General features: G+C 41.8%; 1 protein-coding gene across 9 annotated transcripts in view; it reads right to left on the bottom strand.

Annotated features, from left to right (window-relative positions):
• Window positions 1-27,128, bottom strand: part of UTRN (utrophin) — a 416,792-nt gene that overhangs the window by 125,899 nt on the left and 263,765 nt on the right. For all 9 annotated transcript variants that reach the window (XM_066615317.1, XM_066615308.1, XM_066615334.1 and 6 more), the window contains 2 exons: window positions 19,071-19,243; window positions 10,551-10,707 (listed from right to left, as the gene is read on the bottom strand). In XM_066615317.1, coding sequence (XP_066471414.1) covers window positions 10,551-10,707; window positions 19,071-19,243 — 330 coding nt within the window. The remainder of the gene's footprint in view (window positions 1-10,550; window positions 10,708-19,070; window positions 19,244-27,128) is intronic.

Below are 27,128 nucleotides of genomic sequence, written 5' to 3'. Positions count from 1 at the left end.
TCCTCCAAAAGTTTCTTCCTTTAGTGTCCTGACAAGCACAGATTAATCCCTGTGCTTTATCAATAGCTACTTTAGAGCAGGAAAATCACTTGGTGGAAATTGGGCCATGAGTACTTGCAGGGGAGAAGTGAATAGCCCTTTCCTTTCCCATGGTTTTTCTATTCCAAGTCACCCTACCATTTCCCTTCCCTCAGCAGTATTTTAATTAAATGCATACTTGCAAGGGGTGAAGGAAGACATAATTTTCCTTTCACAGAATGTAGAGGTTAAGTACCTATTCCTTTAAGAATATGCTTCAATCAAGTCTCTACTGATTTAAGATCTGCCCTCCTCATCCTCCCTCAGAATTAAGTTCTCAGTCTAGCCTGACTGCAAAGCCTGTTGGAGACAAGAGGATGCCAGTTCTCTACAACAGACAATGAAAGATCCTGCTAGTTGCAGATGGATATTATCCAGAATGAATCGTAGAATGAGCCTAGAAAAACATACCAGCAATTCAAAATTAGTCCCAAACATTCGCTCATATACCTCAGTTAATGACTGCTTAGCATAATCCCATTTGACTTTTCCTTGATCTATGCAAGTGAACAATGCAATACATCTACACTTCATTGATGTATTCCACATGTTCTCACCAGAAACAGCACATGCAAGCCCTGCCCCCACCTTTATTTAATCTGCCACCCTTTATTTCATCTCAGTCTGGAATGCTAATAACAAGCAGTAGCTCTGGAATAGAACAGGAAGCAATGGCAGAAGATTCATCACCTTGGGTATATGGCCCTCACTGGAGGAGCACCACTGGGGAAGAATAAAGAGTTTGGAATGGAATTTGCATGGAAAAGGAAGACAGGTGCTGGCCATGTGCATGCAAATAATACTTCTTTGGTCTTTTACTCTCAGGTCTGGTTGATAGCTAGTCGAAGCTCAACCAAAGATTGGGCACACATGTCAGCACACACTCAATCTAGTGCAAGTTTCTTCTCTCCTGGGAGTAGGCCAAAGTCTTCACTGTTCTCTATTCTGCTGGAAAGGTTATTTATTTAGTGCTCTGATTGATACCACTCTAGAACTCCCCTTATCCCCTGCCATCTGCTTCTATGTACTGGATCTGTTCCAACATATGCAAAGGACTAGAGTCTTTGTGACCTCTCTATATCCTCCAGGGGGAAAAGCCCAAACCTGAGCTGCCTGGCACACAGGGCTGCAGCAGTGCTGAAAATGGCTGCCACCACATCCAGTGCACTCCAAGCAGCCACTGCCGCCCCCTCCTCCTTGGGAGAAGGGAACTTTTATCCCCTTCTCCTGAGTAAATCAAGTAGCCCTACACTGGGGCTACTCAATTCTACATTGACCCAAAGTTCGACATAGAATGAAGAGCCTCTGTGTTGGACGGCCAGCCTGACATGAAGGCTCTGGACCCAGTGCAGTGAAGCTCCACTGGTCCCACTTTCCTCCCGCCCTGCTCCCTCCCCTCAGAACGCCTCCTCCCCACCTCCCTCCACACCCCCACCTACCTTTCCGCTGCTTGGTGGTCCACACGACCACCAAGCAGAAGAGCTCCAGTGCTTAAGCCCAGTGCCATAAAGCGCGTTTGTGACAATGCACACTGGCAGTGAGCAGGCGTGCGAAGTTTAGGAATGGGCCAAAGTCTCCTCCATAACTATAGGAAGCCAAAGTGTGCTTACTTTTTTCACAGACTCCTACTGGACACAACCCAACCACTTCCTTGATCTAGTCTCTTCCCCCATTCTACACCTCAAACACAATTCCCACTACTTTCCTGACTTGTCTGGTGCAGGTCCAGTATATGCTCAGCATTTAAAGCTGAAGGTTTTTAAATTTTTATTTTTTAGTGTGCTAGTAAAGGGTGCAAATATCTTCTCACCATTCTCAAAATCACTCTCTCCTCCATACAGAACATCTAATAGCATAGACCTATATACAGGTGTGCCCCCATATCCACAGGTGTTCTGTTCTGAACACACACACACACACACCCCGCAGTTAAATGAAATCATGGATACAGGCGAACGCTGCACCTCCACACTCCGGTGGCAAGGGGAGCTCTCTGAGAGCTTCTGCGGACCTCCAAAAGCCTTATAAGGCATTAAAAATGTCACTTCTAGTTTTCAAAAAAAACCAGAAATCACATGTTTTTTACTCTGAGAATTTGTCGGAACTAAGCAGAGGCTGCGGACAGATGTGCATGGTCTCTGCTGGACTCAGACAACCCTCCAGTGGCAAGAGGAGTAGAGCTCTCCTCACCTCCAGAACAGGAATGCTTGGGGAGGAACTACAGACCCAATCCGTGGATAAATCCGTGGAGTCTCTCCAACCTCCTTCCCTCTACGCCTGCAGTTTTCAAACTCTCCAGGAGTTTGAAACACGAAGTACGTCTTTGAGGGGGTGGGGGGAAGGCAGCAACGCAATCCCCAGGATCGCATCGCTCAGGGGGCTGCAGGGACTGGGATGCACTCACCAGTCCCTTCAGCAGCCGTGGAGCTATCTGCTCTGCCTCTGCAAAAGCAGAAGCGGAGCACAATCATCCCACTCTCCCTTTCCCTGACCTGGGGAGCCCTGCAGGCGCTCATGCAGGGCTCCCCGCACACAGGGACGGCTGCTGCAGGGACTGGAGAGTGCATCCCAGTCCCTGCAGCCCCCTGAGTGACGTGATCCTGGGGATCCTGTCGCTGCCTCCCCTTGTCTCCTGGCTGCCCTTGCCCCTGAAGGGGGCAGAGGCCAGGACCCACAGGCTGGGGCATCGCGACGCCCCAGTTTGAATACTGCTGCTCTACACCCATCCCTCTCACGGCCTGGCTGCTGCTTTTATCCTTGAAATGACCCGGCTACCTCTAGTGGCTGCAGCTGTGCAGCACATTCACTGCTAAAAATCTAGGTTTTAACCCTATGCTTGCCTGCCAGAGCAAGGGTTCACTACTGACATCACACCCTATCTCCTTGAGGGATCTTGTGCATTTCCATTACATATATGTATAGATTTCAGCCTTAGATTCCAAGTCTTGTGCACTGTTCAACTAAGTGGGATCTACTTCAGTGCCCAGGACCATTTCTCTGGGTCCAGCGTATTTGAGAGACCACCTTCTTCCGTATAATCCGGTCCGTTCTCTAAGGTCAACAGAAAGGGCCCTGTTGGTTGTGCCGTCCTTGAGAATGGTGAAGGGAATGGCAGCCAGAAACAGGGCCTTTTCGGTGGTGGCACCTACACTATGGAATTTCCTCCCCTTTGAACTGAGAGCTGCTACCTCATTATTGGCATTCCGGCAGGGCCTGAAAACTTTTTTATTCAGGAAAGCCTTCGAGGCACCATAAGGGCTGTTATAAATTTGTCTTTTACTGCGTGCTATGTATTTTATCCATGTATTTTATCTTGTTTTAACTGTTTTGTATTTTTAATCTTTATCTGCTGTTTTGTATTTTTAACCTGATTGTTAGCCCCCTTGGGTGCCCTTCAGGGAGAAAAGCGGAATATAAATTGAATAAATAAATAAAATAAATTTGTAACATGGGCCCCTTTTCTCTCACCAGAAGCACCCACCTCCTCAAACTGGAGCTTGCCTTAGAGAATAACCTGTATACAGAGCCCCATGGAAATATGAAGTCCTAAGGAAAGTCAGTGTTATCCAAGGTGGATGTGAAGAAGAATAGACTGATGAGTAGTTGTAGAGAGTGGGCATGAACAGGATCATGCTGTAAAAATTAACAGTGGACATCTCACCTAAGATTTTGAAAACTGACTGTGATAGGAGGCTAGAGTAGTGTTTCTCAAACTGTGGGTTGGGACCACTAGGTGGATCGCGAGCTGATATCAGGTGGGTCCCCACTCATTTCAATATTTTATTTTTAATATATTAGACTTGATGCTACCATGGCAGGTGACTGCATCTGGAGAAATGCTACAGCTCTGGACTCTTCACAGGCTGCTATGTATATTCTTTTCACAGTGATAGTACATGGGACTTACTCCTGGGTAAGTGTGGGTAGGATTGTAGCCTTAAGTTGTAAAAAATTTTCCTGCTTGATTATGTCACTTCTGGTCATGACATCACTTCCAGCGGGTCCCGATAGATTCTCATTCTAAAAAGTGGGTCCCGGTGCTAAATGTGTGATAACCACTGGGCTAGATAATTGCTTGCTTTTCTTCCTTTCTTAAGAACCTTGGTATATAGCTTTTGGTTCAGAATTAAGGTACACCAGCTAACAGCTACTGGAATCAGAAAGGCAGTTTCATGTACATTAGAAAGGTTTGGGTTCCTTTCCTTCCATGGAGCAGGTTGCTTGGCTTAGGCTGCAATCCTAACCACACTTTCCTGAGAGTAAGCCCCACTGAACAAAATAGGACATACTTCTGAGTAGACCTGGTTAAGATTGTGCCCGCACTCACTTAAGTCACCTGGATTGTTTTTCAGAATGGTTTTATTTACTGAGATACTCATCTACAAGACGAGAAATTTCTGCCAATAAATCAAGCATAGATCATCTCGCTTTATCTGTGAGGTCACTCATATGTCAGGGGTGTTCCTACAGCAGAAATAATGACAGGGCAATCAATCTCCATAAAGACAGACTCCAGGGCAAGCTGCAGCCAAAAGTTAACCTTGCATGCGTTTGGCAGAGGTCTGATTCTTAAAACACCAGGATGTAATCCTCATTTTCATCTGAAATAAAGTCTGTGGCTACAATTCAGTGTGCCATTATTTAAGAATAACACCCATGGAAAGCAATGGGTCTACTTCTGAGTAAGAAGGGTTGCAACTATGTGTAGCTGCACTTGCTCACAGCCATTTCTTGTTGCTTGTCTCTCCACTGTGCACACTCCCAGTTATGTATTATAAGTTGTATGTTATCTGCCCAGCCTCTGGCTTAACACACCAAGCACCTTAAGGAAGGACTGATTAATGGTTCTACCCGTATGTTGTTTACAGTGCACTTACTCTGATAGTATTTACAAAAAGGTTGAGAACAACAGAATTTAAAAAGATAATGAATAAAAATGTATCCTATGATCTTTTCCTACATTTTTAATAAGTAGAAACTGTACAGTTCTTAGTAACAATTACTGGTAGGTTATTTTTCAGGATCTGGCCTTGGGTAAAATAAGACATAACTATAATCAGGCACCCCCCCCCAAGTTTAACCCCCCCCCAACTTATCCTAGGGTCATAGAAAATTCCATGATTTGGGGCTCAAAACCTGCCCTTGACTTATCTGTGGGATTGACTTATACTTGAGTGTCTGCGGTATTTTAAGAATAGCCTTCACATTTTATTCAACGCTGGTTTCTATTTGGTTGAGCTTGGTTGATCCCATGATTAATATGAAGGATTGTATGCAGCAGCATATAAACAGAAAACTGTGATTGATCACTCTATCACCACCAAAAGAATGTACTGCACAAAACGGTATAGGAAGGTATCATTTGGTGTTCCTCTTCAAATAGGGAAGGGTCTTGGGAGTACTGTTAAAGATAGAATTGTTTCCAGCTATCACTCACAGCAGTTTGTTAATTTTATCATTTAGTCCAGTGGTTTCAAAACTGAGGGTTGAGGACCCACCAGTGGGTTGTGACGCCATATGTGGTGGTTTGTGAAACTGACAGAGCAGATTAGGCTATGTACATCAAGGGTTAAACAAGCTGCTACTTGAGAGGGGCACCTCTGCCCAATCACCATTATTGCCACACCCACTGGCATTTATAAATTAGGCAGCAGCCTCTAGGGCCTCTGAAAAGTTTAAGAACTACTGAGCTAGTACATTTTTTGTTCTTACCTGAAAGGCTTATATATCCGTATAACAAAGAGCAGTGTGGATGCATAAGGACATTTGGAAGAACTACACATTTGGTTTTACTTATGGTCACAAAGGAGCCTTTTTGTGCTTCATATAGACTAGCTTATGCATTTGTCACCCAAAACAACTCCATTAACAGAGAACAGAAGAACGGCTTATTACCCAAATTGTGTTATGCAATCACTGACTGGGGGTTTCCATCTATCATGGAATAAATTTGTTAAGAACAACAGAAATGTGATAAAACACTATGAGGTCAAAACAATTTGGAAGTACATGTATTTATTAATAACTACTATTTGTTTCAGTTGTCACTGCCTCTTAATAGCCCTCGTGCACGTACAGTCCTCTCTGTATATAAACTCCTTCACAAAAACACAACTGCTAATAATACAACCTAAGGGCAAATTAAGAAAATGAATATATATTTTTCTAGTGCTCAAGCACATTCTGGTAGCACACAAATGAATTAGGCAAACAAATTTAAAATTGCATTACACCATACTTATTTGCATAGTGTGTTTGAAACAATACACTGGGGGGAAGCGAACAGAAGGAGAGAGTCATTAAATGAATAACATTAAACAAAAAACTGTCATAACTTATTTTGGAGTGAGACAACAAATTAAAACTGTAAGAAGTTAGAAGAAGAAATAATTTGAAGTAAGGGAACTAAATATGAGGAAAAGACTGGCCAACTGTTATATGCATAACCTTCCCTCCCCCCCCTTCCGGTTCCAATGCGAATCCACCCATCCTGGCTGCTATTTAGGGAACCAAACCAACCAAACATCAGGGTCAAGCACGTGATAACACAACATGTAGCTTAGTCACAAAAAAAGTTCAGTAAACGTTTGGGCGATTATCTTCCTACTGCAGAATGTGACCCTCAGACAGGTAAAAGTGCTTATTTTTGTAACAGAAATTTGGCTCCATTTAGTACCACCTGCATGATATTGCTTGCTTGAACAGTAAACATGCTTTTACTGTAATAAAATCTAGGCAAACAACTGTACCTTCTCATTTTAGTACGAATCAGTACTACGTACGAAGAGTTACTCTCTTCATATTCACATGGTGCATAAGTGGCAGGCCATGACAAAAGTAATATCACAAAAGCCTACTGATATAAGTAAGACAAATTATAAAATTACTATACCAAGAGGAATTTAAGTGAAGTACCAATATAAGAACATAAGAACAGCCCCACTGGATCAGGCCATAGGCCCATCTAGTCCAGCTTCCTGTATCTCACAGCGGCCCGCCAAATGCCCCAGGGAGCACACCAGATAACGAGAAACCTCATTCTGGTGCCCTCCCTTGCATCTGGCATTCTGACATAGCCCATTTCTAAAATCAGGAGTTTGCGCATACACATCACGGCTTGTACCCCATAATGGATTTTTCCTCCAGAAACTTGTCCAATCCCCTTTGAAAGATGTCTAGGCTAGACGCCATCACCACATCCTATGGCAAGGAGTTCCACAGACCAACCACATGCTGAGAAAAGAAATATTTTCTTTTGTCTGTTCTAACTCTCCCACCACTCAATTTTAGTGGATGTCCCCTGGTTCTTGTATTATGTGAGAGTGTAAAGAGCATCTCCCTATCCACTCTGTCCATCCCCTGCATAATTTTGTATGTCTCAATCATGTCCCCCCTCAGGCGTCTCTTTTCAAGGCTGAAGAGGCCCAAACGCCGTAGCCTTTCCTCATAAGGAAGGTGCCCCAGCCCCGTAATCATCTTAGTTGCTCATCAATGCAGATCATCTCCATACAGCAGTGGTTACCGAACTGTTTCAGCTGGCAGCTCCCTTGACCTACTGGGCCATTGGCCGCAGCTCCTCATTTGGGCTACAATCCCTATACAATGTATAGGGCAACAGGTTTTTTGCAAGGATACCACTGCTCCCCTGGCTGGTTTTTATAGCTCCCCATACAGGATGCTAGAATTCCGATATTTAGGTTGTGATATACGCACATTTTACCATTATATTGGTTAGCGATTTGTTTCTCTTTCACACAAAACAGTTACCTAAAAAGTGCTGATCTTTTGGAGGGCTGCATAAAGAGAAGGTAGCAACGTTGGTTTCAGGCAAAAAAAAAAGTTATTACTCTTCTACTCAGGCTTCTTGCAAACCAAGGCACAAAAACTCAGACCCAAAAATTTAAGACCAAAGGGAGTTTACTCTCAATCTGATGCAGACTTATACAAACATTTTTCTCACATCAAGATTCTTGAAACTGGAAGACCAGGAGCCCTAAATAGCTGCCCCTGGATGCATGTAAGTTTGATAAAACAATAGTTAAAAACAGAGATTAAAATACACTCTCCTGTACTGCAAAAGTCAGCAAACAAGAAGCTATATATACACAAGGAGGAATCAGCAACGGACACATCCTTTAGAAGGACCATTAAAGGGACCACATACAATTTCATTTTTAAAGAACTACATACTCAACTGATGAATACTACTCAGTGTTGTTATTCCCCAACAAGCAAATCAAATCTCACCTTGATAGGTGCCCTTATACAAAGCCTGTTTCAGAAAGGCTGTTTTAAATAAAAACTAGACCTCTTACTATACGTTCACTATCCTCCCAACACTTAATTAAAAAATAAAAAGCCACTAGATTCTTTAAACTCTTTAAAAGAGTTTATTTCTCTTTAAAAGAGATTATTTCCCTAAGATAATTCAAAGCTCCCTCATAAAATATTTGCCAAACTTTAAGCCTCGGTGCCACTGGCCACATTACAAAATAACTCTTAGACCAAAAAGCTGAAGTGGATAGACAATGTAGCTTGTTTGTTATATGTAGTCACGAAAACGGGAATCTGTGTGGGACTAGCATATGAGCCAATTCCTCTCTACACAAAATTGTATCAAACTGCAGCAACTGGTTTTTATTGTCAAAAATACAATGGGAGGCAGTATTTACACTGTGGTATTTTGGTTTTCTTCAGATGGTCAAGTAATGACTCGAACATGAGAGAAGCTTTAGGTTGTACATCTTGTAAGTGCTTTTAAACTTTCTTTTGTAAAGACAAATGTACAGCACTATAGTAGCTGGAGGGAACAGGGATCATTTTACGATGCAGAAAATCATCTAGCAGTGACAGTCTACAATCACCACAGGCTAAAATCCACGTGCTTTCCACAGCTCCCAATCACTTCAATAATTCCTTAGAGGGCTGCATCAATAAACCGTTCAGTAAACAGTTCCACAATTCTTGAACTGTGGAACATGAAGAATATTCCCCTGGGGGCTGGGGATAAGAATAGGCCCTCAGTTTGGCTGTACTTGTCGTAAGAGGCGAACTAAACAGCCACTGGGTAGATGGGACTCGTTAGCCTGGGAAGGCAGCTCATCTAAGAGAAGGAAAACTCTGATCCTAAACCTCCACTGCCTTGTGGCTACATCCAGTTATGGAAGAGGCTTCAGGAGTCAACCTCAAGGCAAAATCCAGAGCCGGAGTCCCTGAAGCAGTTCATGGCTGAACACAGTCACGCTCTGGCAACTCTTGCGACGCCGCTGGAACCAACCATATTGGCTTCTGCCTTTCCATTGGACCATTTCAGCCACGTGGAGAGGGGGGATTTGCTGCATGGGTAACAGTCTATCCTCCATATCTACTTTACCCAGGCTTCGCACACTGGAGAGAACACTCTGTTCCAGAACACTATTCAGAGCGCGATACCATAGTCTTCCAAGACTGAAGGATGCCAACAGATTGATGAAGAATAATATTTCATCTTAAGAATTACAGCCTCCTGCATATGGCTATAGCCAAACATTCCAGAAAATAATCAAATGTTTTCAGTATACAAGCTTCTGACACAGGTCAGAAGTGGTCAGGGTGAATAAAGATCAATGATTTCTTTTAATATGTAAACTTTAATGTATTTGAAATTCAGTTTATATTGCTATTTTTCCCCAAAAATAACTACGTTGAAAATGAAATTTGATTGCAATACAAACATATTAAATTCTACACTTATCATTAAAAACTCATGAGTCATGACTGTCTACCAACCACACCCACAAAATTTTGGCCTATTTTTTTTTATGTAAAAACAACTCTGGGACAAATATTTTATTGCTGAAGTGAGGCCTTATCAGTATTATATGAAAAGATGATGTAATATTGTGGCAAATTAGGAATAAAGGTTGGGCTTTGGTATCCATGGGGAATCTGTTCTTGGACTCTCCGTGGATATTGAAAGCCATGGTTAATGAAATCCGTGGTTTCGGCACCTTTAAACCCTCCAAAGATGATTGAAGCTGCGCCGAAGGGCTTTCCCAGGCCACAGAATGCCTTATGTGGGCAAAAAATGTCACATTCCATTTCCCTCCAGAAACCGTAATTTGCATTTTTTGGTCAAAACGGCCATTCTGAAGATTGCAGAGGTCGTGGGCAGATGCTCATGTCCTCTGCGGACTTCAGAAAGCCCTTTGGAGGGCTCAGGTTGGGCCAACTGATGAACACAAAACATAGGAGTCTCCATGTTCCTGAAGAACATTTATTGCATTGCTGGAAGACACAATTCTCCTTCAGAACAGAGCATAGGGGAAATTCATAGGGCATAGGGTTTTAGTAACACACAGCTCCAACTGACAGTTTTACTTTCTCTTCTCAACCCCAGAGTAGTTTTATGAAACATATCTGCCTCTTTTTTTTTTTTTAAAAAGGGTGAAAACACACATAGTAAATAGACAGTAATGAGGTAGACAACTCACTTTGCAATGGTCATATTGTTGCTGTAAAGCTGGAACATCCCCACCAACTGGCATCTGTTTTTTAAGCTCTTCGTCTTTCAGATTCAGCCATTTGACAAGCTCTTCAAGTGATGTCAGCAACTTATTCCACTTTTCAGCACTTGCCTCCAAATGAGCCCTACAACAAGAGAAAATTCTTGAGTTTTACGTGCATTAAAGACCTAATTAACCGGTTAAGTGCATTAACCAATGGACACTGTACAACAGCATATTGAGGATATTTTCCTTAATTTTATACTACATTGCTGCACATTTATTTCCTTATTTTATCTTAATATTTTATGCAGGAAAAAGAGAAGAATCAAATCTAAAAGCTACAGTTATCTGTATTCAAGTGACACCTGAATCCATACAAAATAATCCTTTAAAAATATTGAATGAATATACAAATGAGTGAAGAAAAATCACCATTTTCTTTGTGTATATTAGGCTTATAAAATGACAAACTAAGCAATCATAGAGGTTGCCTGCCACTTCTGCATCATATATAGCAGGGGTGGCCAAACTTGCTTAATATAAGAGCCACATATACTAAAACTTCAGATGTTTGAGAGTCACAAAATTCAAGAAGCATTTAAATTCTTAAATATATTTATTCATCATGAACATTAAATTCACATTTTAATCCAGTTGAGTCTTAGTGTAGACCTGGAAAAAAATTATAAAGCTTGAATTTTTTTATTCATCTTTTATAATTAGTGTGATAAAAAGGAGTTCAGCCAACATATTTCCGCATGCCACACATTATATGTCAAAGAGCTGCACGTGGCTCACAAACCACAGTTTGGCCACCCTTGATAACTATATACATGATATAGCCATTACATACAAAGAAAACAAGAAGGCTAAGGGCCCAGTCCTATCCAACTTTCCAGCACTGGTGCAGCTGCACTGCAACCCTGACATAAGGGAACAAATGTTTCCTTACCTTGAGGAGGCCTCTGTGACTGACTCCCCACCAAAAGATGCAGTGCACTCCCCACCAGCACAGCTGCACTGGCGCTGGAAAATTGGATAGGATTGGGCCTTAGTTCTTTGAAAGGAAAATTTTCATAAGAGGTATGTGAAAGACCAAAGGTTTTAAGGAGTTAATGGTGACTAACTGAATACACATGGCTAGTACAGATGACTGAATCTATGATTGCTGTAGCACTGTGCAGCAATTCAGCTAATATGACATGCCATTAGTGTAACTATTCCTGATAATGTCAGAGCATTTTATTTTTCTCACTTCCTTGTCTTCTTTAAACTATAGCAAGCAGGGAGTGTCATCACATTCAATTGCTGTGATCTTATCCTGTCATTTACTTCCTACTGTTCTATCAGGGTATCTCCTCTGGGTTTTCTAGAATGATTGTAAAGTAGCCTGGCCTCTCCTGTAATCCTGTCCATTCAATGATGTTGATCCATTCTGAGACCATATAATACCTGACACTGGTAAACAATTTTACTACCTACATGTCCACCTGGATAACAGAACAGAACTAGATCCTTCTCCTAGCTTAGTATTCAAATATGTTAGAAGCACTGGTAATTTTTTAAAAAGTTGTTTCTAGATTATTACAGTGATTATTCAGTCCTTAATTCATTGTTCCTTTGATTCAGTCATACCAGCTTAGCTTCTTACAGCCTTGAAGTACAGTGGCTACTCCTTCATATAATTAGCACTAGAAAAACCCTGAGTAATCAGATGAGTAAGCCCTTATGATAGAGTTAAAAAACAGAACTAGATGAACACAGAGATGAATTTCTTGTATTAAACTGAAAGTCACCGTTGGCCTCCATTTTCCAACTACTAAGTGGCATCACTCTATTCCTGGTCATCTCAGAGGGGAGGCAGTATATATTTGGCAGTGGTAAACAGTGCCAATAAGAACTGCATTGGGAGAATATTCCCATGCTCCTTGCCAAGGGTCAGGCTAGCTAAATTTTTCTCTCTGTAAGTTCTAAAGAACAAACAGCATAACAGCAAGACTATCTCAGATTGGAAGAATCTTGACGGAATCAGCTACAAATTTCCAAAAGGCCTTGGTTTAAGATGGTGTGACACTGAAGCTCTGTTGCTCAATTCTTACCTCCCCCCCAACTCTAGTTTCTTAAAATAAATAAATTCATTTCTTCTTATTTTACCCTGCTTGGGGTCTGGGTTGATAAACTTCTTGTTCTCTAGAGGAGTACAGACCGCCTACAACTTACATGCATTTTTCATGCATGAATTCAACGACACACCCCCAGCAAATAAAATAAAGAGAGAAACCCAGCAGTTTAAATAGCACAAGTGATTCCACCTGCCATTCCACTTGCCTGAGAACAAAACTAAGATTGGAGAATTAAATGGCTGTTCTCTCAGTCTGCTATTTCCTGTCTGCGCAACACAATTTTTAAAGAGAAACTACTTTTTTTTTTTTTAGATGCAGGGATTTTCAAGGTAATTTTGCATATTTATCGCTAAACATAACACTGGAACGTAACCCTCGAATAAGAGGTGGGCCAACTGTACTGCTCAGTCACTTGGTCAGCCCTGTGTGGAACCAGTCACATGAATAACTTTCCTGTAATGAATGAATGCGCAAAACTATTGTGCTGTCAATTGAAAAAAAATGTATTCACTTTTAGTGCACTTTTAGTGTATTCACTTTCAGAGTATTCAAATATATTACTCTACTTGGCAGAGAACAAGGAACGCATACGTTTTTCCTTTGACAGCTGCTTAAGTCAGAAAGAAATTTGGCTACTTTAAGGCAGCATGAGAAACATAAGAACTGGGAAGTATTGGATTAGTTCAGAAATTGGTTAAATTTGGCAGAACATCTGTTTTTATGCAGGCAGGCAGGCAGACATACGATTTTGAATGAAGAAAAGCACTGTAGCTTGTTCATTCTAATCATTCTAACAGCCACACAAGTACTCACTAAACATAAAGGCAAAAACATGTTTATGTGTTTTCAAATAGTGGTTTCAATCCTTCCCCGCCCCCACTGTTTTCTACTTCCTCAGAAGTATCAACATTGAAGCCAGATGTGGCTGGTTATACTGATTGTGAATGCATTCCAGAAGGCCTTCCTGTCTACAAAAAATGTATATGAACTGCTATGGTTGTGAACTACAGTATGGACGGCTTTGTGCTACTTTGCTTAGAGCACTGATAGATTTATTTTATTTGTTGGAAATGATGCCCATAACCATTTAACAGAAACAGAAACACTGACCGTTGAGAGTAAAACAAACAAAAAAATGTATCAAAAACAACAAACAGAACCAAAAAATCAGCAAGACCAGGAAAAGGTCTAAAATCTAAAAATTAATATCCCAATGGCTAGGGATTACATTAGTACGAAATAAAAAGCTTCCTAAATTTTCCCTCACAGATTTTCTGGCCTGCATTCCACACTATGCCCCCAAACTCCACAGAGATCTATTGTTAAGACCTTCTAAAAGTTCTTATTTAGCATTTCTGCTATAAAAGTGCCTTTAATTATATCAACTTATCACTAACTCAAGAAGAGAGACAGTGACCTCACAGGACTTCTTACTGGCTAACTGATCACTGCCCAATTATTCCACATGTATTTGTGTATACATACAGTATATGTTGCTCATGAACACATACATTATTGCAATTTAGTGCTTTCTACTACTGGTTGTATAGTTTAATAGTACTCAGAAGGTATGCTTTTTAGACGTGTATACTGAAAAGAGGTATGGATGAAATAGTATATTGCTACTGAAAAATAGCAATGAGTATATTTCTTAAAAACAGTATCACATGCCATCAAAAACAATCCGTGTTTGTGCCACTGGGCTGTGTCAAGAGTTAAACATATACTCTTGTGTATTTACTTACAAATAAAAAAATATAATTCGTTGATCTAACATAGTTCAATGCCCACCTGAAAGCAGAACAATTCATACAGAATGGCTAACAACATGCTGAGCACATTCTGAGAGAGATTCTTGCCTGTCAGATTCATTCTAGCCAGACTCATAATATGGTTGCCAGACCTATTCAACTAAAGAGAAATCCTTCATTCTAAAACAGCCCAGTCTAAAAATATATGACACTCCCTATTTTTAACTCACCAGCTCCTAAGCACCACACAGTTCCAAAGTAACCAGCCTTTGCTAGTAACATTCTTTTCTGATGATTCTAGGAGACAAACATCCATATGGACATTAGTGTTACAAAACCACTTACAGTGCAATCCTGTCTTGTGCTGGAACAGACAGACCAGGAGGCCTGCGCTGTATCCAGCACAAGACAGGGGCCCAAAGTGGCTCAGCCAGAGGTAAGGGGAAACTCCCCTTACCCTCTGGTAAGCCACCACAGCCCCAAAGGGTCTCCTTGGACTTGCGCCACCTTCGGAGGTTGCATAAGTCCAAGAAGAGTGGAGCAGCTTGAAGCCACTCCACACTGCTTGGGAACAGGAGTTGAGATTGGGCATAAGAGCCAGGTCCCAGACCCACCTCCCACTCCCAGCCTGCCCACCCGCTCCAGAATGATTCCTTCTCGCCTTCACCCCACCCTCCCAAGACCCTTGCATCAGCTGAGCACAGCCGACGCAACCCTCCCTTCCAGAGTCAGCACGGAGGCTGGATTCATCCTCTTCAGGCTGATGTGCATCCCTGCGCCAGCCCAGGCAACTCTTGAGGAAGTGCAAACATGCTTTACGGCACGTTTGCAACCCTCCTGGGCCGGTGCAAGGGATTTGCGCCAGCCCAAGGCCCACTTGGGATTGCACCCTTAGTCATTCATAATAGCCGCATAAGTTTTGTTTTCTTATTTATAACCAGTCCAGTAAAGTCTTGCATATCTAAATAGCAGACTTCTAGTTTGCAAAGTAAAAAAACATGCAGACAAAAAATATATCACCATATTTTTATAGGTATTTCAGAATGAATAGATCACTTGCAACAAGCACAATCAAACTGAATTTAAAATTGTGCACTGGATTATAAATTCAAATGTAAGAATAGATTTCCTAAACAAAACACTGAAGTTAATGACTAAGCATGCAACATATGCAACACTAAGGCTGCAATCCTATTCATACTTTCCTGGGAATAAGCACCATTAAACACTATGGGACTTGCTTCTGAATAGACATGCATAGGATTGCACTGGGAGAGTCTAGGAAAACATAAAAGATCCCAACATATGTCATAACTGTTCATTTTAAGAGGGAGCACTAACTATTTAGAAATGAATGTCTGGTTAACATTTTCTTTCAGACTATGTGCAAGAAGCAATGGAAAAAAACTTAATTTGCTCAGGGTGGCATTTCATTCATGATGTTTTAGTATTTAGAATATTTACACACTGCTTTTCACCAGAGAAAGCGGGTTTCAAAGTTGTTTCTGTAGCAATGACTAAGACGATGGCTCCACTAAAGAGGAGAAAACTCTTTAAAAAGACAGAAGGCTAGTATTAGTGAACAGGTGATGTGCTGGGATGAATAGGGACAGTTGGTTTCTCCCTGCTAAATATGAAAGAGAGCCACCACTTGAAAATTTGGCTCTTTGTCCATTTAGTCCATCTAACAGACCTATACCCTATCTTACAATCTTCTTTCAGGAACATGCAGGTCTGAGGAGTTGGCTTTCTTTCTACATCACTCTTTTCAAGTCCAGGTAATGTTGGAAAGTCTATGAAGCAGTACTTTTCATGCCAACAGTGCCCCAGCTCCCAAGAGAATTATGTGGAATGTGGCTGATCTATGTGGGCTGATATGGGAACTAACAGCCCACTCCTTCCACATGACCTCATACATCTGCTATTTCCAGAATGATCTAGTGGCTCCCACAGGTAAAATCCATGTTTATGGCAAAGCATCTTAACATGGATACTTTTTAACCATAAATGGCTGTCTGCTGGTATTCCTTTGCATCTTTTTAGATTGTGAGCCCTTTTGGGACAGGGAGCCATTTAGTTATTTGATTTTTCTCTGTACGCTTTGCGAACTTTTAGTTGAAAAGCGGTATATAAATACTGTTAATAATAATAATAATAATAATAATAATAATAATAATAATGCATCTTCCAGGAGAATGCCCAAAGTTATTTGCTTTCTTAACCTGAACATTTTTTTTTCTGAGAAGGACAAGCAGAACATTTTATTCTCTGTTTGTAAAGTGATGCACCTGTTCTTTGTTGTTTTATTCTGATTGCAAGCCAAATACCTTAGTAAAAGCCATTTCTCCAAACTAAATATAGCACATTCCAGTTTGCCGACAAGATTTGTTAGAGGACCCCTGGGTCAGGCACATTTGGCCACATACAAAAATTGGGTGTCCCTATCTACTTCAGAAGCTGTTTTAGTAATAAGGACTCAAAGCAAAGGAGTTATTTTCACACTAGCAGGCTCTGGCTTGAAAGCAACATCCAAATCAACCCTAGGCTACAGCAATGCTTAAATAAACAGGTAGTAGAGTGTCTGGATTGAGAATGGAAGAAATGTAACTTGTTCTCTGAGCCTAAAAGACCAATTTTCGCTGCCATTGGTATCTGCAGAATCAGAACAGCCAGCTGAATGCCTCTTGCTGGGAAAGTACTCTTGATCCTTAGAAATGTATTTTGCAGTACTCTCCTGGGACCTATCAAGCAGCACTTATCTAGTTCTGCCTCTTAAATCTACAGCACTTCTAGCATACAGCAGAAAGGAAGAAAACCGCTAAAGATGAACTTCATTCCTGGGCAAAATAGCAATACCATTCTCACACACCATTTGAGCTCACTTGAGTTCTGTGTTAAGTGGCACACAAAGACTGCTACCAGAATGGTACTGAAGGTGAAATAACCTCTCAGTGCTCCTTTTCAATCAGCACTGAAGGCCAAATCAGGAACTGTACATGACCAGAAACTATAAATGAGTTAAGGAACAGTAATCTGAAATGACACACCTTTCCCCAAACACACTCTCTCTCTCTCTCTCTCTCTCTCTCTCTCTCTCTCAGACCAGCAACTGCAGCCTGGATGTAAAATTTGTGGTTTTCCCTGGGCCCTTTACTACATTTCAGGTGCAGATCAAACTCAGAATATATGGCCTTGTATTGTGCTCTCATTTACGAAGACATGCTTGTCAGCAAGAACATGATGAGACAAGGACTGGAATAGGCTGAAGACTGCCACACAGAGGCTCAGCGGCAGGTTTTTCACCTACTCTAGACAACTTCGGATATTTTGGCAGTGATGTGATGATGCGCTGAAGGTGTGTCATGGGGTGGCAATGTTTGAGAGCTGATGTACAGGATTATAGCCTAAAGCAGCTTAGTGCAGAACTTTGTTTTGCCTTCCCCCCCCCCAACCCTTACCCTAAAGGATCATACTGTTGCAAAGAACCAGATGGCCATGTAGCCAGTCTCTTGCTATAAAGCAGAGACTGCAATCAGCCAGTTCCTCCATATATCAGTTTACATATTACAGTCCAACACAGTGCCAGAATCAAAACACTAAAGAACGTGGCTGAAAAGAAACCTTATGCTAAGCTGTGAATTAAGTCTGAAATGCAGGACTCAAATTACCAAGTTCTTTTTGCTGGTGCTGTTACAAAGATCACTTATCTATATATTATATGCAATGATTCAGTGTTTGCAGTGAAGTCTTTTTAATGTGGAAAATGCAACTCAGCAGCAGTAAATGCAACCACTGGATTTCTCTCACACAACTAATAAATGTCATATATACACTGCATTCTTTGTGTCTACACAATTTAGGCAAACTACAGAACTGTTGTAAACAAGATTTTTAAACATCTTTCATACTAACAGTCCCTATTTCATCCTCAAACTCCTGTGCCAGAATTAATGACTGGCTGAAGTAAATGACTTGAGGTAGCTTGGGCCATTAATTTTCCAAAATGATCATTAATCCATAAGACAGACCAAGCTGCTCAGTTGTTACTGCTAGAATTTTGCTGTTAATTAAAGTATTAACATAAATATCTCCTCCTCTCTTTCTGTTGATTTGGGAGAAAGCCTTACAGAAGCTAGATATTAACAGCACAATGAAACTGATTGGCCTGAAATCTAAACAGAGTCCTTCTCCACACCGCATCATTAGTTTGTGGAATTCACTGTCACAAAATGTGGTGATGGCTACTAACTCGGATAGATTTTTAAAGAGTTTCAGCAAATTAACAGAGGTCTATTACTGGCTATGAGCAATGATCGCTATCTACTACCTCCGGATTCAAGCAGCAGTATTACTCCGAGTATCGGCTGCAGGGCAGCCATGACAGGGGAGAAATATGTTTCTTTCCTGCTTGTGGGTTTCCTATTTACCTGTGCATAACAGTGTGTTCACTATCTCTCATACACCAAGAACCTGCAACCAATCCGGGTTCTTTGGTGCATATTCCTAAATGATAATATGGCATTAAGTATTTGTTACCTTTTAATGTTTGCTTTTTATGTGTACACACAAAGTATCTTCCATCTCCATATTAAAAAGGGTGATGTAAGAAGCAACCCTCATTCACGTTTTACCTGATACTGGCAGACTTTGCTTTCAGGTCATTCCAACGCTGGTTCATGTCATCAATACGATGCTGTAACAGTGCAGCCTCTTCTGAATTGCCCAAGGCTTTCACCATCTTCTGTCTGTTCCCATCAATACTCTTGAAGATATCATTGTGGGCATCAATTTCAGCTTGGATGTCCTAGAAAAACAGAAAGAAGTGAACAAAAAAATTGGGGGAGAAACTCATGTTATTAGAACAGGAAGATGAACTTCTCCTGATTAAAGCTATCAGTTATCAAAGTTCCTGCATTGACACAATAACTTGTAAAAACACACACACACACACAAATTATTGAGCTGTTCAAAAAGAGCAATTCTGTTTGCATAACATATGCTGCTTTTGAAAAACTGAAAGGTACCTAAAAAACTGAGATATGCTACCTGAATCACAAATTGTTAAGATGATTAATCATAAAGCTTTATTCTGAAAAGTGTTGTCATTGCTCTATAGCCTGTACAATAGTTTCCAATCCTGCAACACTTTCAAATCATCAATAAAATACATGATAACACATCAGTATCTCTTAGCAATGTGCCAGTTTCCTGCCTGCACAAGATTGGCTCAAAAATAAGCCAAGCTATTTTTTCCCAAGAGGAAAGAACTCTACTTTTTTCTGAACCAACCCAAATTTTACCCCATGACTTTGCCATTATCCTTTGCAGCTGGAAATCAGGGAGGCTTGCAAGTACTCCATAATCTCAGCCATTAAAAAAGCTCTCCACAACCCACTAGTGACTTTGAAAGGACTTTGGGCTATGACCAACTCGTTGGCAGTTGCCATCAACAGTCAGAGACTGAGAGTGCTTATATGCCCAGGCTGCCATGACACTCCCCACAATGCAGGAGCGTTCTCACTTGCAAGTCTCCATGACCCCTGGCTGCAGACAACAACCCCTTGGCTAAGGAGATTGCCCCACCAAGAGGGAATTCACATTTGCAGAAACTGAAGGCACTTGCAAGACAAGGGGGGCTCCCATATCAGTGGATCTTGTATCTACAGATTCATTTATCTGTGGATTGGGTCCAGGCCTCCCCAATGCATGTACTCCCATGCGCACCACCTCCATAGGGGTCCCCTCACCTCTGGAAGGGCCTCTGAGCTTAGCAAAGGCCAAGGTCATCTGCCCCCGGCCTCGGCCAAACTCAGACTAAGCTCTGAGGCTAAAAACACATGACTTCCAGTTTCATGGAGAAACTGGATGAGATGTTTTAATACCTCATAAGGTATTGGGAGGCCCAACGAAGCCCTCCAGAGTTCCCTCTAGGGCTTCCCCAGGCCTCCCAATGCCTTATCAGGCATTAAAAAGTCACTTCTAGTTTTTCCGTGAAACCGGAAGTCACGTGTTTTTACCCTTAGCTCACTCTAAGCTCAGCAGAGGGTAGGGAGGGCTCAGAGGCCCCTCCAGAGGCCTCCAGGGGGGTGTCCCCCAGGACCACGGGAACAGGCATTTGCCCACATCTGCAGTCTCCGCTATCTGAGGGGGTTCCAGAATGCTCTTCTGGAGAATTGTCCAGGAGAGTTCCTGTAGGAAAATCTTCAGCAACTGTGATTTCAATTTGGTGCATCTAATTCTTTAAGAAGAGGCAAGCATTAACAGATCCAAAATTTAGGCTCAGATACCAAAACAGTGATACCACAAAACTTTTTGAAACGTTGCCACAAAACTTCTTGTATCACTTTAACAGTCAGGAATTCAAGAACACTGGGGTCGATTTTAGACTGATACATTCTGCAAATAATATATCAAATATTCAAAATTACATGCTAACTGCCCATGTACATAGTAAGGTGTCCTGAGAATCAAGGCAAACTGTGAGTTTCAGAAGTTGCAGAATGCAAGGAGACAGGTTTGATTTGCCAATATTTTATGCTTTATAGCTTTTTTTTTTTTACAGTGATGTGAAATTTCCAGTTCCAGCTAACAACGGAGAGTAAATGGACAATAAAAAATATTGTGCCTACATTTTTAAAAGGCACCACTTCTTTGTTCTATGAAAAGGAAAGTCAACTGGCACTTTAAAGCAGAACAGAAATCTGTCACCTGGTGACCCTTTCCCCCCAGCTATTTTCGCATGATAAGAAAGAGCTTATTTAATGTTGCATTTTTTCTTTTGGCTTTTGGATGCAACATTGTAAATAAATGTACAACACAAATGCATACAAACATTATGATCCATAAGTTTGAAACCCTAATTGCCATATTTTATTTATTTATTAAATTTCTACTCTGCTTCATCTCCCCTAAGGGCAATCAAAGCTGCATACAACATAAAATCCAGGTAAAAACCAGTAAGAATCTACCCAAAAAACAAGGCAGTATTAAAAATATCAGATTAAAAGACCAAAGGCAAAAATCTTAAACTAGCAGTAATCAGTAAATAGTAACAAAGATCTTTTTTACCCATAAGAACTAACCCACATAAAAAACCCACAATATCCAATATTTAAAAGGCCTGGCCTCAGAAGGCTGATCTAATAACAATGTCTTAAGGCCTTGTTGGAAAGCCTCTAAGCAGGGAGCAGTTCATAAACTAAGCTTGAGGGAGTTCCATAAAGTTGGTGCCACTATTGAGAAGGCCCTATTCCTTGTCACCTGTAATGGCAATGGCACCTATAGAAGGGCCTTCTCCGATGACAGGAGAGAGTTAGCCGGATTGTACAGAAATAGGTGGTCTCTTAGATATATGATGCGAACATCCACTCCTAGCCACTGGCCATAATCCAAAGAACAGCCCTTTAAAATACAGGCATTTAAGGAGTTAGCCAACCCTGGTTCATAAAAGCAAAAACAATAGAGTTTTTCTTTGTTGTGGGTAAAGCAAATGGTACTATCAAACTGTGAGAAAAACACAGAAGTGATCATTAGGAATAGTTCCAACATCTAGGTAAGAATGTTTGACACAGAGAAATACATATCTGGAGAAAAGTAATGGGGCATATAGCAATTCTCCATGGGATTAATCAGTGAGGATTATTATAGGAACCTTGTAGTGCTACAAACAAGATCTTCCTTTTGAGACCATCTAATTCAACAGGCATTGAAGTCCTTGGAAAGTTGTTTCTTTTAAATTCTGTTCAGCACATTCCCCGGCCTCCCAAGTGAGCTTTTACACAGGTGCCCAAGAGGGTAGCACTGCATCTAAAATTGGCTCTTATGCACATGACAGGCATTCAAGAATTAACTGACTGCTCCCATTCATATAGAATATTGTGAAATGCATAATTATCCTCACTGGGAAAAGATAACAGATGTACAGATCTGAAAATGTGAAATCTCTGGGAAACACATGATGCTTCATCAAAGTTATTTACTGAAATAAAACTTGGGTTTGTTCACACAGAGAGTCACAAATATTTTAGTCACTTAGTAAGATGTCATTTTGGAATGAGACCCCATACTGCCTTGAGGTATGCAAATGACATTAACAGGTTAATGCCATGCTCACCAGCGGGCATCCTAATACCTCCTTCACTGGCACTAACTGCCATAAGGCAATCAGCACCATCGTGAAAGTCTTTCACTGGGGGAACTCTGACAGGAAGGCTGGCACCTTTCTACTCATGTCGCTTACTCCCTTGCTGCCTGCAGGAGCAGGTAAAACAGTGAGAGAGTTGGGAGGAGTGTAATGGGAAGGGTGTAAGGGGGGTGGGGTGGGTGCAGTTGGGGTAGGGATGCTGCAGGAGAGGGTTACAATGGCACACATTGCTCTTTTCTGCAGCCTTCCTGTCCCTTTCTCTCCCCCGACTTCTGCTAGCAAAATTGCTAGCAAAGGTCCAAGGAAACCCATTGTGGGTCCATATCCTGTTGGACACAGCATGCCCATTTTTGGTGGCTGCACTAGTGGGGGGGGGGAATAGGATTGCGTTCATAGTTACAAAATACAAATTGGCTAGTAGATTTTTTTTAATTTCAAAGCCACAATTCAAATTTAAGTGAATGGGATGTGGCATAAAGCTGTAAGCCAAGGTTTTGATTACAATGATTCAGAAGCTCCCTAACAAAGATGGAGAGATACAGCTGTGAATACCAATCACATTGAAACAAAAAGCTCTCCCCTGGCAGTTCATGTATATGTTCAACATGGTGGGAAATGAGAAGAAATGTGATTCTACCGATGACCAGTTAGTAGGTAGATGCATACAAATGCTCTTAACATGAGTCCCTCACTCATGATAAAATCCTCTTTGAAATGCTTGCTGATTCCAGTGAACTATGTGGACTATTATTCTTAAGTATATTTATATATATGCTGCTTTTCAACAAAAAAGTTCAGAAAATGGTTTACAGAGCAGAAAAAAACAAACTACCTTTGTTTTATACGTACAGAGGAAGAATTTACAAATTTGTTTGGGTCAATCCTCTCAACCTGTTTGCTACTCCACACCCAAATCTAAACTGCTTCCTTGTTCCTGGGTGTGTTCATTTTTGCAGGGCAGTGGGATGAGCAGTTTGCTATCCAAACCAAGGGGCATGTGGCATGTGGCAAGACACAGGCATGTTAACTCCTGCACACAGGTCAGCATTTATCCATAGCACTGAGAAAGCATATAATCACTGAGTTGATTCTGAACCAAACAGAGCAGTGGTTCTCAAACCTTTAGCACTGGGACCCACTTTTTAGAATGAGAATCTGTCAGGACCTACCAGAAGTGACGTCATTAACCTGGAAGTGATGTCATGGCTGGAAGTGACATCATCAAGCAGGAAAATTTTTAACCATCCTAGGCTGCAATCCTACCCACACTTACCCAGGAATAAGTCCCATTTACTATCATTGTTAAAAGCACATACATAATAGTGTGTTAAAAGTATAGATCTGTAACATTTGCCCAAATGCAGTCACATACCACAGTAGCATCAAGTCTAATATATTAAAAATGAAATATTGAAATGTGGGTCTGGACCAACAGTTTGAGAAACATTAGAATAGAGGAGTGTTTGTTCATCACTAAAGCAAGTCAAGGAAATGCTCTGTTACGTTAAATATTGAAATTATGTATTTCGTTTTTTTTTCTTTCCTGTCAATACCCCTTTCTTTTTGTATCCTGCTTTTTACCATCGACCATGGTATCCTTCTGGGCCGATTGGCCGAGCTGGGAGTTGGAGTTGTTTTGCGGTGGTTCCGCTCCTACTTGGAGGATCGGTCCCAGATGGTGGTGCTGTTGGATGCCTGTTCGACACCATGGCCCTTGAGGTGCGGGGTGCCACAGGGCTCAATTCTGTCCCCCATGCTATTTAACATCTACATGAAACCGCTGGGAGAGGTCATCCAGGGGTTTGGAGTGGGGTGCCATCAATATGCCGATGACACCCAGCTCTATCTCTCCTTTCCCCCAGACTCCAGGGTGGCAGTTGAGGGCCTGGAGCACTGTCTCGAAGCAGTGAGGATCTGAATGGGGGCTAACAAGCTGAAATTAAATCCGGATAAGACAGAGGCTCTCCTGGTTCGGAAATCCTCGATGCAGGTGCTGGACTATCGGCTTGCGCTGAATGGGGTTGCACTCCCCATGAAGGAGCAGGTCTGCAGCTTGGGGGTCCACCTGGACTCTCAGCTGCTCCTGGATTCCCAGGTGGCGGCTGTGGCTAGGGGGGCCTTCGCTCAGCTTCGGCTGGTACGCCAGCTGTGGCCGTACTTAGATCGTGCAGACCTGGCCACAGTGATCCATGCCTCGGTGACATTGAGGCTAGATTATTGTAACGCGCTCTATGTGGGGCTGCCCTTGAAGATGGTTCGGAAACTGCAACTAGTGCAGAATGCGGCAGCCCGTGTGGTTACTGGAGGTAGGCAGTTCAACTCTGTCAGTCCGCTTCTCCAGCGGCTGCATTGGCTGCCCATTCGTTTCCGGGCCCAATTCAAGGTGCTGGTTTTGACCTTTAAAGCCCTATACTGCTCTGGGCCAGGGTATCTTAGAGATCGCCTACTCCCGTACAATCTGGCTCGTGCTCTTAGGTAATCAGAAAAGGTCTTTTTACAAGTGCCACCGCCTAGGGAGGTACGTGGGGCGGCGGCAAGAAATAGGGCCTTCTCAGTAGTGGCACCAACGCTATGGAACTCCCTTCCCCTTGACTTAAGAATGGCTGCCTTTCTTGAGACCTTTTGGCGAGGCCTGAAGACCCTTCTGTTTAAACAAGCCTTCTGAGTTCTCGGCCTTTTTAACATCTTTTTAACATCTTTTAATATTTTTTACAGGCCTGGTTCTTTTATGATTTGCTGCTGCTCAATGCTCTTTTTACCTATTTTTTATCTGACTGCTGTTTTTTATGATATGTGTTAATATGTTTTTATTTGTTTTAAATTTTGTTTTTAATCTGTTGTAAGCTGCCTTGAGTCCCTCTGGGGACAAAGGCGGGATAAAAATAAAGTTGTTGTTGTGGTTGTTGTTATTTTAGATAACTAGCTTTGGGGCAAAATTTAATTTTTATTTCTATTTTATTTCTATGCAACATTTAGTATATTTTTAATGTAAACTCACACATACATAATGATAATTTTCACAGAGCTGCATCAATCATCAAACAAATTAGGTCCAAATGCTCCCTTTGGTTAAAAACAAAGCAAGTCAGCCCCACATATAATACAATAGGAAAAAAACACAAAAACCAACTGGATAACTAGTTAATCACAATTTGGGAAAATCTGTATCTTGGGAAATCTTTTAGACCTGAATTTGAAGCAATATCCAATGAGAGAGAACTTCCTTCAGGAGGTTCCAAAGACATGTCAAAACTATTTTGACTTCTGACCCCATTTTGTTTGCTTGTGAAAACACAAAACCTGTGGCATGCTCTTTCAGTGGAGGCTGAAGAAACAACAATCGCAACCAAATGGAAGTGCTTTCTTCCAGACAAATGTCATCAGGGTATCTCCATTTGGTCATTGCTAACAGGGAGTTGCTGTCATTGACAGAGTACCCTGGGTTCCATAGGGCAGGCTAAACAGCTTGAAGCAGTTTAAAATTCAATACTTTAGGTACACTTCCTGCTATAAATCAGCTCCAATTTCACCTCTGTGTCAAATTCTCCTGCTTACAACTTCCAGGGTAGCAATGGAAAGAGCATGTTAAATGCCTACTTTTCTTCTTCAAATTGAAAAAAAGAAAAAAGACAAGACTACAGAAAATCGTAAGCAATTATAGAAACAATACATGAAAATCTTCACAGGAAAACAGTTTACTTTTCCAGCCTTGGAAGATCACTGTGACTGTCAAATCACTTCTCTTATCTCTTGTATTAAAGACACCTATAATTGCAGACAAAGCCACAATATCAGTTTGGATAGAATTAGATACGAAAGAATGATGCACAAACCCTTGCGTAAGACCTATTATGCTTCAATACATGCAACCAAAGCTAGTGAATCCTTTTCAAAACATCGTAAAGATAACATTGTCTAGGATGACAGCCATTATGAATACAGTGAATCAATAGATGTCGAACATATTAGGTTTGGTTTGAACAACATATCACCACTTAAGAGCTCAACTTAGAGCCCAATCCTGCGCTCAGCACGTAAGGCACGTTTGCGGGGCTCACCGCCAGGCTCCCGTCAGTGCTAAGCCAGTGCTGGCCGGTGCTGGGCTAGCGTGGGGCAGTCGCCCAGCTTCCGCGACTTGGCAGTCTCCCGGATCGCGGAGCTGTGGAACAGTAGGTGGAGGTGGAGACGGAGACAGGGAGGGGGCATTCCAGGGAGGGGGGAGGCCAGCGGGGGGGGCAGAGAGAGGGCAGGGAGGAGGCATGATGGAGTGGTGTAACTCGGGAAGGGGGCGGACTGGAGGCATGCCTAGGGGAGGGATGGGAGGCGGGTTGATGAAAACTTGCCTTTTCAGTTCCCTTTGCCCTCTCCTGGTTTAGACCAGCCATTCTCTTCCCCCCCTTTTTGCAACAGACCCTTAGGAACTCTCCTCTGTTCCAACAGGAACAGTTAAACATAAAATCCCCTTTGCACAGTTTTCAGTCTGCATGCCCCTTCAAATGTGCCAAGGTTCCCCAGGGGGCCATGTGATTGGTTTAGAGCGGCCATT

The sequence above is a fragment of the Tiliqua scincoides genome, chromosome 1 (assembly GCF_035046505.1).
Source record: "Tiliqua scincoides isolate rTilSci1 chromosome 1, rTilSci1.hap2, whole genome shotgun sequence".
Classification (NCBI taxonomy): Eukaryota; Metazoa; Chordata; class Lepidosauria; order Squamata; family Scincidae; genus Tiliqua; species Tiliqua scincoides.
The sequence above is the reverse complement of the archived record's forward strand: the minus strand, read 5'-3'. Positions and strand labels throughout refer to the sequence as shown.